Consider the following 14176-nt stretch of genomic DNA (forward strand, 5'->3'; position numbering starts at 1 on the left):
GCATTGATGACTGAAAGACATCTTCTGCCTCCATTTATCTGTTTACTACAGTGTGTTGAATTCATGTTAATGTGGACATAAAGACATTTCAATTAGTGGAAAAAATTGCAGGGGGGGAATATAAAAAAAAGTCTAATCAACCAAAACTTTCGCAAACCCCCATGCAGTACCTCTGTGGGCCCTTTAGGGGTCACGGACCCCCTGTTGAAGACCTCCACCCTAAATTAATGAAGTCAAACTTGTTTTTTTGTTGTTGTTTTTTTAAAGTTCCCTGATTGGTAGATGAAGCTCACCTTAGCAAGTTAGTATCACTATTAAGAGGAGGCGGGAGATGTCAAGTCATCTCTGTCATGTATTGTATTGTCCTCTGCTCGCTCGATGACTCACACCTGCAAGCATGAGCATATTTACCCTATTCTGCCATCCCTTTATAAGCTCCCTGTTCATTACAGAATTAATTTTACGCTGCTGTTATTTATTTATTTATTTTTTGAATGTCTGAACAACCTCGCTCCATCATATCTATTTGAGCTGCTTCAGCCAGAGGTTTTTTAAGACAGCATCTCCAGCTTTGAACGTCAACTGGGAATGGACAAAGCAAACTAATCAAAGCATGGCTCTTGAACAATAGACAATACGCAGGAAAGAGCCTTATTTGTAACTCTGTAGGAGCTGCAGAGATCAACGGCTCAGGTGGAGAATGTTTTGACAGCAAAACGTTCACAGATCTGTGAAAACCTGTTAATGGGAAAGTATGAGACATCCTGCTTGCAGTTTGCTAAAAGCATGAGAGAAAGTGCTCTGCTCAGATAATGGTTTATATGTAAAGTGTAAATGTGGTGGAAAACTAACATGCCATTCAGAAAGAACCATCCTCTACATAAAACATGGCGATGGCAACATCATGCTGTGGATGCACAGACAGGAACGATGGTCAGCTAGAAACAATGACCCAGTCAGGGCCATGCTGGGTCATCAGTTTCCATCTACCCTAACTGTGACCTGCACTGTGTTTGCCCGTCACTTTAACAGTCTGAATAAATCACATTTAAGCTTGTATTGCTACATTAATTTCTCCCTGTACTAATTTTAACGAGCTGTGGCTTGGTTTGTCAGTATTTAAGAGAAAATACCTTGTTTAAAGAACTATGGATCAACTTACTAGATGACATAAATAATCATTAGTGAATAGCTTTTAGCTTTGGTTCATTAAAGTTCACTGCTCTAATGAAATTCAGACCTGCTTTGATGGAACAGGGCTAACATGTATAGAGAATGAGGTTTAAGAGTAACGCATCACATGCGATATTTCTTACTTCTAAAGCTCAGGTGGAGTGTGGCCGTTTAATAGACGTGCATTTATCCGCCGTGACTGCTGGCTGCCCTGTTTGTTTTGGAATGGCTTAAGGAAGTAAGGCAGGAACAGCAGTTTACCCTGAGGTCTGCTTCCCAGACAGGTAGCCCTCTATAGTAGCTCGCTACGTCCACCCCCCCCCCCCTCCCCTTCATGTTTTTAAATCAGAGTTTACCTCTCCACTCACTGCGGTTCAGACTTCTCGAGCTTTTTCAAACAGCGAGTCTATACAGCAGCGTGTTTGATGTGCGACCAGAGCAGCAACTAGCAGCGTTACGAGGGGGCTTAACATCTTTATTTGAAGAGGGAAGCCCTTGATGTATAGGTTTACCTCTTTGGTTAGGGTTGAAGAACCGCAGAGAGACGGCAGCAGAAAAATCACACTCGTGGTTTCCAGTTCCCCCTGCAGTTTCACATGAGCTCATGAAGGCCAGGAGCAAATATGAAATGGCCTCTTTGTCAGAATGCTGCTAAGAAGTGGGATGCCGGCTCGTGCATAATGTATGAAGGAACTCGGGTATGTTGGGGGAAACCCAACTAAGCTTTCAGTGTGCCTTTGATTTTTATTTTCTTTTACCTGCTCAACTAATATTTATAAAAGGCTGTGATCAAAAGCTGGCTCTTAAGCAGAATGAGACAGAGAAAGTAATGGATTGCATTGCACTACAGCAAGATGTCTGTGCAACTGTTTACTGGTGGCATAAATAAGTAAATCATTGGCTTTTGAATACTTTAATGTTGCTTCCTGCCTAAAGTACATGGAATTGATAAATTAATCCTGCAACAAAAGTGATTTATTTATTTTTTGTTGACAAATTAATGTAGTCCATCTTTAAAAGCACAAACCATCAAAGCACCACTTTCTTTAGCATTTTAAGGCGCTTTATACCTGCGTAAAAATGTGTTTTTAAGGCTTGTCTCCACTTTCTGTGCAGGTGTGGTTCAGCAGAAAGTTTTGGGTATCATCCCGTCCAGTGCAGCAGGCGGTGCCCAAACCTACTCCCCATTCCAGCCACGCACTACCACACTCAGCATCAAGCCCAATACCCCAGGCTCCCACCAGCAGGTACAGCTCCAGCTTTTATCCTCCTCACGCTTAACTTGGGTTGGTTTCTTGGTAGAATTTAACAAATCTTTATGTTGGATTTTTTTTTTTTGGTCCCTATTATCCATATAAAGACCAGACCATTAAAACTTGGGTTTCATTTTTGTACTTGCTGTATTAACAAAAGTAGTTTAAAGCACATTTTTGACATGTTTGACTTAAAGGACACTTCTGATGGTACAATTCTTTAACTGTCCAGGGTTACTTTTATTGTTGATTGCAACATTTCCTCCATTACTGACACCTGCAAGGCTTAGAACAGGGTTCGTGGAAGATTAAGGAATCACCCATTCATCCACACACCCACACCAGTTTTGACTCTAACCTGTTCTTAAATGTTGACATCCCACAGCTTGAAAAAGTAGAGAGCAAAAAAATATTTTCTCTGCCCCATTATCTTAACCTACCGTCGTGTTTGTTCTCTACGTCTTACTGTCCTTTGGTCCATGTGTATGTCAGTCCGTCCACACGCTCACCTTTCACTCTAGACTGTGGCCTATTATGTTTAGACATCTGGAATCTGTTTCATGGTTTAAAATTATTTCCAAAAAACCTTACGACAAGAGATAGCAACTTGTTTTGAGTATTTTCCAGCTTTGCATAAGGGATTGGTTCATGCAGAAGATATTTTTATTTCCAGACTTTCCCAGTGCTGATGTCCATCCATCTGACCACCATCTTTTTCTCCTGATTCTGCTTTTAAAGCCTAATATTTATAATTCATGCTAACTTGTGATTTTTTTTAAACTTTAACAACATTGAATTTAAGTTTAAAAAATAACTGAATTTTAAAATATTGCACATTGATTGTTCAGGTTCTAGGGGGTGGAGGGCAGATCCGTCCAGGAATGACAATGATCCGAACCCCCATCCAGCAGACTGGTGCTGTTGGAAAGACGATTCTCCGCACGCCCCTTGTGGTCCAGCAAGGTAATATTTTGAGCACCAAGTTCAGTTTAGTCAATTCAGCATCATGCATTCCAAGAATAAATGTTTTTTTCTGATATATAATGTTTTTTTCTGATATAAATGAGTTTTTCTGATATTATGTCTTAACCTTTAATTAAACTACATCTCCCACTGTTGGCTGCTCCCCAGCTCCTAATTTTATCTCCTTGTTTTTCTGCAGGTCAGGGTGGACAGCAGGTAGTGACACAGATCATCCGGGGCCAGCCAGTTTCCACGGCAATATCGGCTGGCAGCACTGTCACCACGGTAACTGGTCAGGGAGTAGCCAGCCCCATCGCTGCGGGACAGGCAGCTGGCCAAACACCACCCGGCACCCCACGGGCCCCAGGGCAGGGGCAGGTTAAACTTACCATGGCCCAACTCACGCAGCTAACGCAGGTTTGTCAGGGACACAATGGACGTCCACCATTACCTGAAGCTTTTTAAGTTTTAGGTCAGTGTTACTTCCCAGGCTGGATGCTTTTGGTCATCCTGATAAGCACTTTATTGATTTTTTTAGACAATTTCCTCCCAAATTAATCCGTTTCATCTTTCAGCCAACTAATTCTGACTTTCCATTCAGACAAGAAAAATGTAAATACTAAAAATGTGTCAAAATGTCTATTATATTGTAATTTTTGTTTTAATTAAAAATTTTTAGCTCTAGACATGTTATTCCCTAAACATCAGTAGCCGTTAACATGGTAACCTTCATCCAGGGGTCTGTGGAACCATCAAGAAAAACACCAATTCTGCTGACATCTGTACAAAAGGAGAATTAAGGCCCAGAGTTGTGTCTGTTATAAAGCTCACAGTGAAGGTGTTTTGTTTTAATTTTATTTTAAAGATTTAAGGAAAACCCATGTCTAATGTCTTTAAAGCCGCACAATAAAAGCTGGAGTATTTTCCTGCATTTAATGGCAGATAATGCTGGAGGTTATCACCAAAGCAATGGAATGAAATTGTGTACCTTAAAAATACAGATTCTAAAAGGCAACATCTATGGTGCAATAATAAGGCTGGACCTTGAACTAAAATTACATTGAATCTAACAACCGAGGGACACCGTAATTAACCAATCCAAAAAGATGAGAGGATCCATCACACTGATGAGGCAGTAGAAATTGAAGTTGACCAGAGTGGAGCCAGAATATTTAGTGGAGCTTTGTAGCTTTCCATTGACCTCCTGAGTTAATTGACATCACAGAAACTAAGCTATGCTCCTTTCACAAGGCACTAAACCAATGGCCTATGTCTTATAATGTTCTCAGTAATGAGGCTGATTTCTATTAGCAATGCAAACTTAGACTACTCTGTACCAATACCAGAGTCTTTAGCCCCATTTACACTACCCTCTGAAAACCGATCTGTGCCGAGTTCGGGCCGAGCTTGGATCAGTTAACTGGCCGAGCTCAGTTCCTTACGTCTATTTACGCACCAAGCTAGTATCGTTCCTTGTCCCCTAGTGATGATCTACGGTACTACTGCTCTCTAAAAAAAGCAAATTAACATGGCGGCGCCCGTAACATTCAATAAGTTTGGTTAAAATTGTGATATTTTGTTGTTTGCGTAGAGTCAGGCGAAGAAGGCAGCCTTTGGTGAATTTACTTAACAGTCTGCTTTTGGGAAGTGGATACCACAAATGATAGCCTAATCAGGGCTTGCAGACGCAAGATACAACGACAGGAGTTGAGGTTATGACACTGCTAAGCAGAATCATTACTGGAAATTGGGTGGTACGATAGGGAATGTCTGAAATTTCCTAATTATGGAGGCAGACTGTAAGGAGATACCGCGGTCTGCTCCTGCGCTCTTTGTTATCTGAGAACCGAGCCAGAACTGAACAGCGCCAATATCTACTGATGAGCTAGTACCGTGTTAGCGCTGTTCGGTTGTGTCTGGCACGGTCTGGTTCAATTTTGCATGCAATTTACACTCAACAATATCTCTGTTAGCGTGCTCGAACCAAATCTCAGCATGGTTTCAAAAGGGTAGTATAAATGGGGTATAAGCTATGCTCCTTTTACAGGTCACTAAACCAATGGTGTATGTCTTTTAATGTTCTCAGTAATCAGACTGATTTCTATTAGCAATGCAAACTTAGACAACTTGGTACCAGTACCAGATTCCTTGTCTGTGCACGTTAGAAAGAATCAATTAGATACTTTCTTATCGATTAGATCCAATAGTTTTGTAACACAGAAATACCTGATCTTTGTTAACCACAGAAGCAACAGGCTGGATCTGGTTTGGAACGAACAGCCGGCGTTGGCGGTTCTCAGGCTCTGACTGTGATGGTTCAGGGCCAGGGTCAGACCACGGGCCAGCTCCAGGTCATACCCCAGGGGGTCACCGTCATTCCAGGACCCGGACAGCAACTCATGCAAGCATCACTACCAAACGGCCAGGTGCAGCGCTTCCTCTTCACGCCACTACCCTCCACTGTCACGGCCACACCAAGCACAGGTTTGGAAACTAAACAGAACAAATGCCTCACAAAATGTTTAAGATAATTTGATTTGTTTATTTTTTTATCCTGGCATCTGAGATTTAGAGAGCAAGAATAAACCTGAGCTACTGCATCAAGAGGTCGCATGGTGCTTTAGTTAACGTGTTCTTTGCTTTATTGATTGCAGCCACATCGGCTCCCAGCCAGCCCAACTCCGCCTCAAGCAATCCCCCAGCCCAGGCTCAACAGCAGGCCGCTGCTCCCATCCAAGCAGGGGTAACCCCTCTCTCCACCGCCGGCGGTCCTTCGTCTGCCTCCCCTCAGACACAGGCCCACATGTCTGTCCAGTCCCCAGCTTCAGTGCAGGTCAAAGGTCAGGGGGGAGCCCCACAGCTCCAGCTGCAACAGACGCCTCAGCTCATCAGTGTGTCTGGACTCCCACAGCAGGTACAGGTTTTTGGTTTTTAATCCGTTGTTTGTATTTACTGACATGCTTTTATTCTTTTTAGCCCAATATAAAACCACTAATACTAATAAAGACTAACTGCAGCTGGGTTTTCTGAAGATATTATGTGATGCACCAACAAGGTTAAGCATAACTGGTAATGATTAAATGTTTTCCTTGAAATATTTAGTACTTAAACGTAATTTGACACCATTAAATTAACTCCAATACAACCAATTGCCTTCAAAGTCTAATGAATGCATCACATGCATTATTATTAATATTACAATAGTATTATTAATAAGTATAATTAGTAAAAAGTATGCACCTGTGTTTATAGCTATTGGATACAGCAAGCCTTATGAGGTAGATTAGAGGGTTTACATTGTTATAAATAGCGATGAGCGCATCACATAGTCAAAGGATACACCTGTTGGTGGTTTTAAATCAGGCTTAGGTTATCAGTGCGTAATGAGAGAATACATATGGTTTATCTCCAGTTGAAACATTAGTTCAGTAAAATAAACTGGTCTTAATATAGGACATTATCATCGGAAGAAATAAATTTCTGTTGGAATTTACTACCAGCTGTAGAAAAGGCAGCAAACAGGTGTAAGAAAGGGCTAAATTAGTTTGGTCTACCTGCAGGATGAGGTGTGATAATCAGATTGAGCATATTGGCAGTTTATTAACACTTAGAAGATGAAGAGAGCTAGAAAATGGATAATGCTAGAAGCAAATCTGTTGGAAACTACAGAACACATGAGCTTTGACAAGTACAAACACGCAGCCAAAGTGGCTGTTGATTGGAGCCAAACACCTCCCTGCGTTACAATGGCCTAGTCAAAGTCAGGAACCAAAAATCCAGTTTATAATCTGTGGTAAGAGACTTAAGAATAGAGCTGGGCAATATGGCTAGAAAAATCTAACCTTTGATTTTGTTCTTTCCAAATCTGATTAATTGTAGTTTTTGTTTGTTTCATATTAAAAATTGTAAATAACTCAAGTGGTTTTCAAAAACTAGCTTTGGTTTCAATCATCACGTCTGGAGAAGGAGCTTTATTTCAAGGCCAACAATTTAAGCTGTAAAACAAACTTGTAAAATAAACATTTCACAACAAACAATGAAACTGAATATTAGCAGTTGGTGGTATCACACAGTGAACTAGTTTATCAGCTGTTTAGAGGCATCCACAAAAAGTTATGAACAGATGTCACTGAGCTAATGAAGCACAAAGAGTGGAAAATCCAGATTTTCCAAAAAAATTAATCTTCGTAAACAAAAATCAGGTTAATCCATAAAATGGATGAATAACCCAGCCCTAAATGAGAATCAGTTTTGACCGATGCTCTCCCAAGTTTGAGTACGTTTGAGGTATTTGTTTTTCCTTTAGTGTTTAGGTGTTTAAACTAAACATGACATGACCAAAAATACTTGGATTCAGCTACTAAGAGATGGGTCTGAAAAGCTTGATATAGCATTGCTAAATATGAAAAAAAATGTATATTTTATTATGTTTTATCTGTTTTGAAAAATGCTTTATCTTTGCATTTGTCTTTCTTTTAAAAGTCAAAAAAGAGATAAAAAAAAAAGATACATGGTGATTATTTACTATAGTTCAGCAACTTTATGCTACGTTCACACTGCAAGCAACGAGAGCATCAAAACCAGGCGTGCTGCTTCATTTTTTATGCTTGTACAAGCTGCGTTCTGACGCACCGCTGAAGCATCTTTGCTGCTTTAGCTGCGCGGTGGAAAAAGTGGGTCTGATGCACGTTGGGCGGAGCTACCCTATCCTTTCTTTGGCTGGAACAATGGCAGCTATATTTGCTGCGATCAGTGGGAATAAAGTAGTTTTAATGTTTTGAAGTGAGAAAGTCCACCTAAAATCTTCATCAGTTCAGTCAGTTAATCCAGATTACTATCCTGCCTTCAAAGGTTATTTCTGTCAGAGCAGCTCAGACCCCCACATATCGGTGGAGCTCCTTCACTAGGAATCCCATTCAACAGCCGCCTCTGGCCCGGTCGCCTCCTGGCGGTTTGCCACGGCGGCTGGAAGGCGTTTTTCATGTATGTTATCCAACCTGCAGGCACCAAGATAATAAAAGCGTACATGTTTTGCCAGCAGATTTCAGCATTTTAAGTTAATTTAGGCGTTAATAAACTGTTTCAGAGGAGTGATCATATTGATCTGTATCATCAGCAGCGATGTGTCTCTCTCTGCCAGCTCCCAGATCAGCTTTTCTGAGTGGTTGATGTGGCTCGTCGAGCAGCAAAAGTTAAATGTTTCCAACTCCAGCAGCTGCTGCTTTTCCTAAAATGCTCACGACGCACTGCTTCAGCTGCTCAAAACGTGCTGCGGGACAGTTTATTGCGCCTTGATGCGCATCAACCATTGACTTTGCATGTAAACTAGCTGCTCCTGCTGCATCTGCTGCTTTAGGTGTGTGAACGTAGCATTACTGTTCATAATCATTAAAAAGGATTTTATGAATATTTATCACATTTAGGTTCTGGCACAGCTGCAGGCTCAACAGGGTGGAGGCCCTCTGCCTCAGCACATCAAACTGCAGCTTCCCATCCAGATACAGCAGAGTGGAACCTCATCGGCTCAGGGAGGACAGGTACTGGGTCAAATCAGACTTCTTTTAATTCATATTTGGCTCAGAGGTCTTTTTTTTTTTTTTTTTTTAAGCAGTTGCGAGCTGAGCCTTATAGGTTATGCTTACCAAAACTAACCGGATTTCAAAATGACATTGAATCTATTTCTGCTTAACACTAATGATTATCTGCCCAGATTGGAAATATAGTTACGATTCAGACGGCCTCGGTCCAGGAGCAACTACAGCGAATCCAACAGCTCAGAGAGCAGCAGCAGCAGAAAAAGAGACAAGCTGCAGAGGCTAAAAGGGAGCTGGCCCTAAATGCAGCCAATCAGAGCGACATTATACAGAAACAGGTGTGTATGTGCAGGAAGCAATCAGAGCCTTTTCTTCCTTTCAGTCCGGTCAATGTCTTTAGAAACAGAAACAGCGTCTCTGAGAATCTGGTTCCTTTACCCTCTCTGCCTCTGGCCTCCATTTAGTGGAACTAATTTTCTTAGCACCTCTCTGTTCCTGTTTCATGTTTGTTTTTCTCATTCACTACAGCTTCTTTAGATGTAATATTGACACCTTTTCCATAAGTATAAACTTTCTAATAATTGTTAATCTAAGCACAGTTTTAGTCTTATTTAAGAGGCAAATTCTACTGCATGATACCAGTCCCAGCAAGCAGCCTGTACTGACATCTTGGGATGTGATGTTTTTCAGGTGGTTATGAAACAAAATGCCGTAATTGAGCACCTTAAGCAGAAGAAGACCATGACGCCTGCAGAAAGAGAAGAAAATCAGAGGTGTGTTCCCATCTTCCTTTCTGTAAATCAACATGTTAAGATTTGGCCATTGTGTTTAGTAAAAGGTGTCATTAGGGGAGGTTAGAGGTTTACGTTGTGGCCCATTAGGAGAGTGAGTCAGTGCTTTGGATTCACTGCATATATCAACAAAAGCTGTGTGTCAGAATGGTTTTTCCCTAGACATTTTACCCGTGTATTTATTTTGTGCTGCTCTGGTGTTGTCATATATTTTCTGTGTTTTCGATCCTTCTGTTGAGAATTTATGACGCTTTATTTCAATTACTGTGTTCCTCTAATGATCATACACAAAATGACATGCAGCTTCAGCTATAAATTACTTTGCAATATGAAATCTGGCAGCACCATTCAAACATTTGTAGTTAAACGTTATTTAAAAAACACATCAAAGTTTGGCCTTAATAGTAATATCTAATTCACCAAAATTTCTTTTTTATCCTGCTTATAGATTATAGTCTGACCAATAGTTGACCTGACAGCTGTATGTTTATGGCTGTAAATATTGATTGAACTCTGTCTCTGTTCACACAGACCTGAAATATCAAATCAAGTCCACCTTTTAATCTCTAAAACGCTTTTGTTGCACCGTTTTTATTCTTATTTCTTCTCTTATTTTCCTAAAAACGGTCTGGGCGAAATATGACATCAACAAACATGTTTTTATCTTTTCGGTTTCTTCCTCCTCCGTGCTGCATTTGTTGTTCTCCTCTGTGTGGCGACTGCAGGAACGCTGGCCTATCTTTGACCCCAGCAGCCATGTATGTGTTGGTGTGTTTTTCACACAATCACACACTGAACCTGGCTCTGACTTTCGATCTTAGTTGTGAACATTAGCAAACACAAGAGAACACGCTGAGAACCGAGTGCCATAGATAACATGGATTTAGTGTCTTAAGCGGACATTCACTCTGAAATAATGTTCAGAGCGCAGACTTTATCTGAGGATCCTTCTTCCTGACCTCATCACTAATATTTTTTATCCCTAATTTAATTAGAAGTATAAATCAGCATGAACCTCAGGACCCTGAACATAGCATTCTTTCTCCATGTACTTTAACCCCGCAGACTCAGAAAATCTGATAATACTGAAATCAATCATTTACTGACCGCCGTATTTTTAAGATCAGAGAAACTTAAAATTAATTTTATTTTTTTGTTTCTATGTCACAGTCAGCCTTTAATTGGCATTACCTTACTGCTGAAGCTCTGAGGATCTCATGTAAACAAACATATGAGGTATAAACTTTGTTTATAAAGTGTGCAGCTTGAACACTGATGTCACCATTTGAAGCACAGTGACAGATTGTAGTGTAAGTTAATCCACATATTTAAGTGTTACTCTTTCAGGTAAAATTATGATGGCTAAAAAAAAAACTTTTACTTTATTTTTCCACGTATCATTGTCTGATTGAGGGTTGATAACTGATAAAGGGGATGATTTAGAACAAAATCTATTTGACCTGTTTGCAGTAAAATCCAGAACTTTGTGGTTAAATGCCTCAGTAGACAAGTTTCTATTATTCACCTTTAAAGGGATCATAGAATGATTATATAGGGTATTTTTGTGCTGGTCCTTAAGGTCTCTAAATAGGGTGTTCCTAGTGACAGAGCTCCGCAGGTATACGGGGGTCTGAGCGGCTCCGACAGAGACAATATTTGAAACCATGATGGTGATCTGGATTAACTGACTGCACAGATGAAGTTTTCAGGTGGACTTTCTCACTAAAAAACATATTCAAACTACTTTTTTCCCACTGATCACAGCAAATATAGCTGCCATTGTTGCAGGCAAAGGAAGGATAGGGTAGCTCGGCCCAACGAGCATCAGACCCACTTTTCCACTGCACAGCTGGAGCAGCAAAGATGCTTCAGCTGCGCATCAAAACTAAACTTGTAAAAGCATCAAAAATGAAGCAGCTGCCTCTGCTGCTTTAGGTGTGAACGTAGCATTAGACATCAAACCCACCGACACACATCTCTCTCTACAAAATCTAGTTTCTTTTCCCAAAGGCATCTTCTGCTTCCTTCAACTTTTCAACACCTCTAATTCTAAAAACTCCCAATGTTGAATGTGTTTCTCTCTATACCAAAGTCCACACCAGAATGTATTTGTGGTGCATTTACTGAACTAAAAAAAGGTTGGATTTTGTAGCTACCATAACGCTGTTAAATTAAATTGTTTGGTTGCTGTCATCAGTCAATTTCCCTTTGGATCTCTTAAGTTTCAAACAGTCTTGAGGCGGTTCTTGTGAGAAGTGGTACTTGGGTGTTGAAGGGCTCCATTGTTTTCTTCTTTTACATTTATTTGGTTTCTGTTTAGGATGATTGTGTGCAACCAGGTGATGAAGTTCATCCTAGACCGGATTGACAAAGATGAGAGGCAGGCAGCTAAGAAGAAGAAGAAGGAAGAAGTTGTGGAGGCCAAGAGGAGGATGGCCAATGCCAGTAAGCTTTCTGCACTCCTTTACCGGCACAAAGAGAGCCTTAAGATGGAGATCCTGAAAAAACGAGCACTTTTGGACAAGGAGCTGCAGCTAGAGGCTCAGGTAGGCAGAGAAAATGGTAGAATGTCTGGAAAATGTGATCATATAAATCAATTAAAAATGTTTAAATAAAATTTTTGTTGCTCCATTTGAATAATCAGGAGGAGCTAAAGAGGGATCTGCTGCGAATTCGGAGAGAAAAGGAAAAGGCTCAGGCTGCAGCCCACCAGGCGGCCCAGGCTGCTGCAGCCGCTGCAGTCCACAGTCAGAAACAGCAAGCTGTGCTACAAAAACACGGCATCTCCTCCCAACACCACCTCACCATGACAGTCACCTCAGCGCACAAGAGGAAACAGGAGGAAGAAAGGGAAACGGTAGCAGCTGCAAAGTCCAAGAAGAAGAAGATGATCTCCACTACAAGCACAAAAGAGAGCAAGAAGGATCCAAAGCTCTACTGCATCTGCAAGACGCCCTACGACGAGACCAAGTATGCAAGCGCCCTGTCCAGGATTTACAGACAGTACTGAGATGAAGTTATAAAGCACTTGATTTAGGATTTAACTGCTAAGATTTTAACTATTAGCCTTCTGCCTTTTTAACCTTCTTTATACAAGGTTTTAGCTGCTATTTATGCCTTCATTAGACACTCCATTCACTACCAACCATCAGTTTACATTAAAATAATCTTATATCTTTAAGTCTTGGATTAAAAAAAGATCAGAAATCGTTGGATTTCAGACATCCAATTTTGTTTTAGGTATAATATTCCTCTGAAACATTAAATGGTTGAAAAGCTTTTACCATGCTGTCTCTTTCCAGGTTTTATATTGGCTGTGACCTGTGTACCAACTGGTACCACGGTGACTGTGTGGGCATCACGGAGAAGGAGGCCAAAAAGATGGACGACTACATCTGTGTGGAGTGTAAAGGGGGTCAGGAGAGCAGCACAGAGGAGCTGTACTGCATCTGTCAGACACCTTATGACGAGTCCCAGTAAGGACCGAGTGTGTTTGCCTACATAAGTCAACATGAACCATTTGTTGATGCAAGCTGTGAAAAAAAACAGCCAACCAGAGAAAACTGTAACGTCTTAAAAAAAAAAAAAGTTTAAACTCCAAGTTTACAGCCAAAGTTCCCTCTAACTGACAGAAGAAGGTCATATATTAAACATTAAATGAAACACAAGTATGAAGACTGCAAAGATCGATCTAAATAAGTTCTTTAAAGTGTGCTAGTGCTTCATTTGAGTCGCTAAGTAAAATGATCTACTAAAGAAGTGAGGTGTGAAGATCAATGTTTATACTGAAGTAACATAATGGATGTTTTGTTCTTAAAAATGCAAACATTGCAATGGAACATCATTTTACTTTCCTACGTAAATAGGTGTAAATTTGGAGTAATGTTTACTTCTTTTAGTTCACTTTTCACAGCGTGATAATTTATTAACCTTTAGAAGAAATTGATTGAACTGGATTTTATCTCTTATCTGATTAAACAGGACCAGATATAAACAATCTTTCCTTCCCCAGGTTTTATATCGGCTGTGATCGATGTCAGAACTGGTACCACGGGCGCTGTGTGGGAATCCTGCAGAGCGAGGCCAACCACATCGACGAGTACGTGTGTCCGCAATGTCAGTCCACAGAGGACGCCATGACGGTCTTCACTCCGCTCACAGACAAGGACTACGAAGGCCTGCGAAGAATCCTGCGCTCCTTACAGGTGAGCGGTTTGTAGTGGCTTTTTAACTCGGTCACTGATTGGATGCTTTCATTTACATTCAAATAAAAAAATGCTGCAGCGCTTTAATGAGTCCAACACTAGCAGAGAAGCATACTAAAGTCTTCCCTGCTCGTCTTACCAGATGAGTGGGTCTCCCCTACTCGGACCTCTGCCGAGGCTCTGTTTTCTCTTCTACTTTTCAGGCTTCCTCCTCTTTTTTTCTCCTCCTCTGCCCAGTGTCTCTGTGTGAAGGAGAA

The 14176-nt window shown here is 40.8% G+C and overlaps 1 protein-coding gene across 4 annotated transcripts in view; it reads left to right on the plus strand.

Annotated features, from left to right (window-relative positions):
* Positions 1 to 14176, plus strand: part of bptf (bromodomain PHD finger transcription factor) — a 49476-nt gene that overhangs the window by 28679 nt on the left and 6621 nt on the right. For all 4 annotated transcript variants that reach the window (XM_015400196.1, XM_015400200.1, XM_015400199.1 and 1 more), the window contains exons 22-33: positions 2290 to 2420; positions 3275 to 3389; positions 3589 to 3806; positions 5636 to 5873; positions 6044 to 6303; positions 8813 to 8926; positions 9100 to 9261; positions 9614 to 9696; positions 12035 to 12260; positions 12359 to 12684; positions 13017 to 13190; positions 13727 to 13919. In XM_015400196.1, the coding sequence (XP_015255682.1) occupies positions 2290 to 2420; positions 3275 to 3389; positions 3589 to 3806; positions 5636 to 5873; positions 6044 to 6303; positions 8813 to 8926; positions 9100 to 9261; positions 9614 to 9696; positions 12035 to 12260; positions 12359 to 12684; positions 13017 to 13190; positions 13727 to 13919 (2240 nt within the window). The remainder of the gene's footprint in view (positions 1 to 2289; positions 2421 to 3274; positions 3390 to 3588; positions 3807 to 5635; positions 5874 to 6043; positions 6304 to 8812; positions 8927 to 9099; positions 9262 to 9613; positions 9697 to 12034; positions 12261 to 12358; positions 12685 to 13016; positions 13191 to 13726; positions 13920 to 14176) is intronic.

Source organism: Cyprinodon variegatus, unplaced genomic scaffold (assembly GCF_000732505.1).
Source record: "Cyprinodon variegatus isolate N-32 unplaced genomic scaffold, C_variegatus-1.0 Scaffold1081, whole genome shotgun sequence".
Taxonomy (NCBI): domain Eukaryota; kingdom Metazoa; phylum Chordata; class Actinopteri; order Cyprinodontiformes; family Cyprinodontidae; genus Cyprinodon; species Cyprinodon variegatus.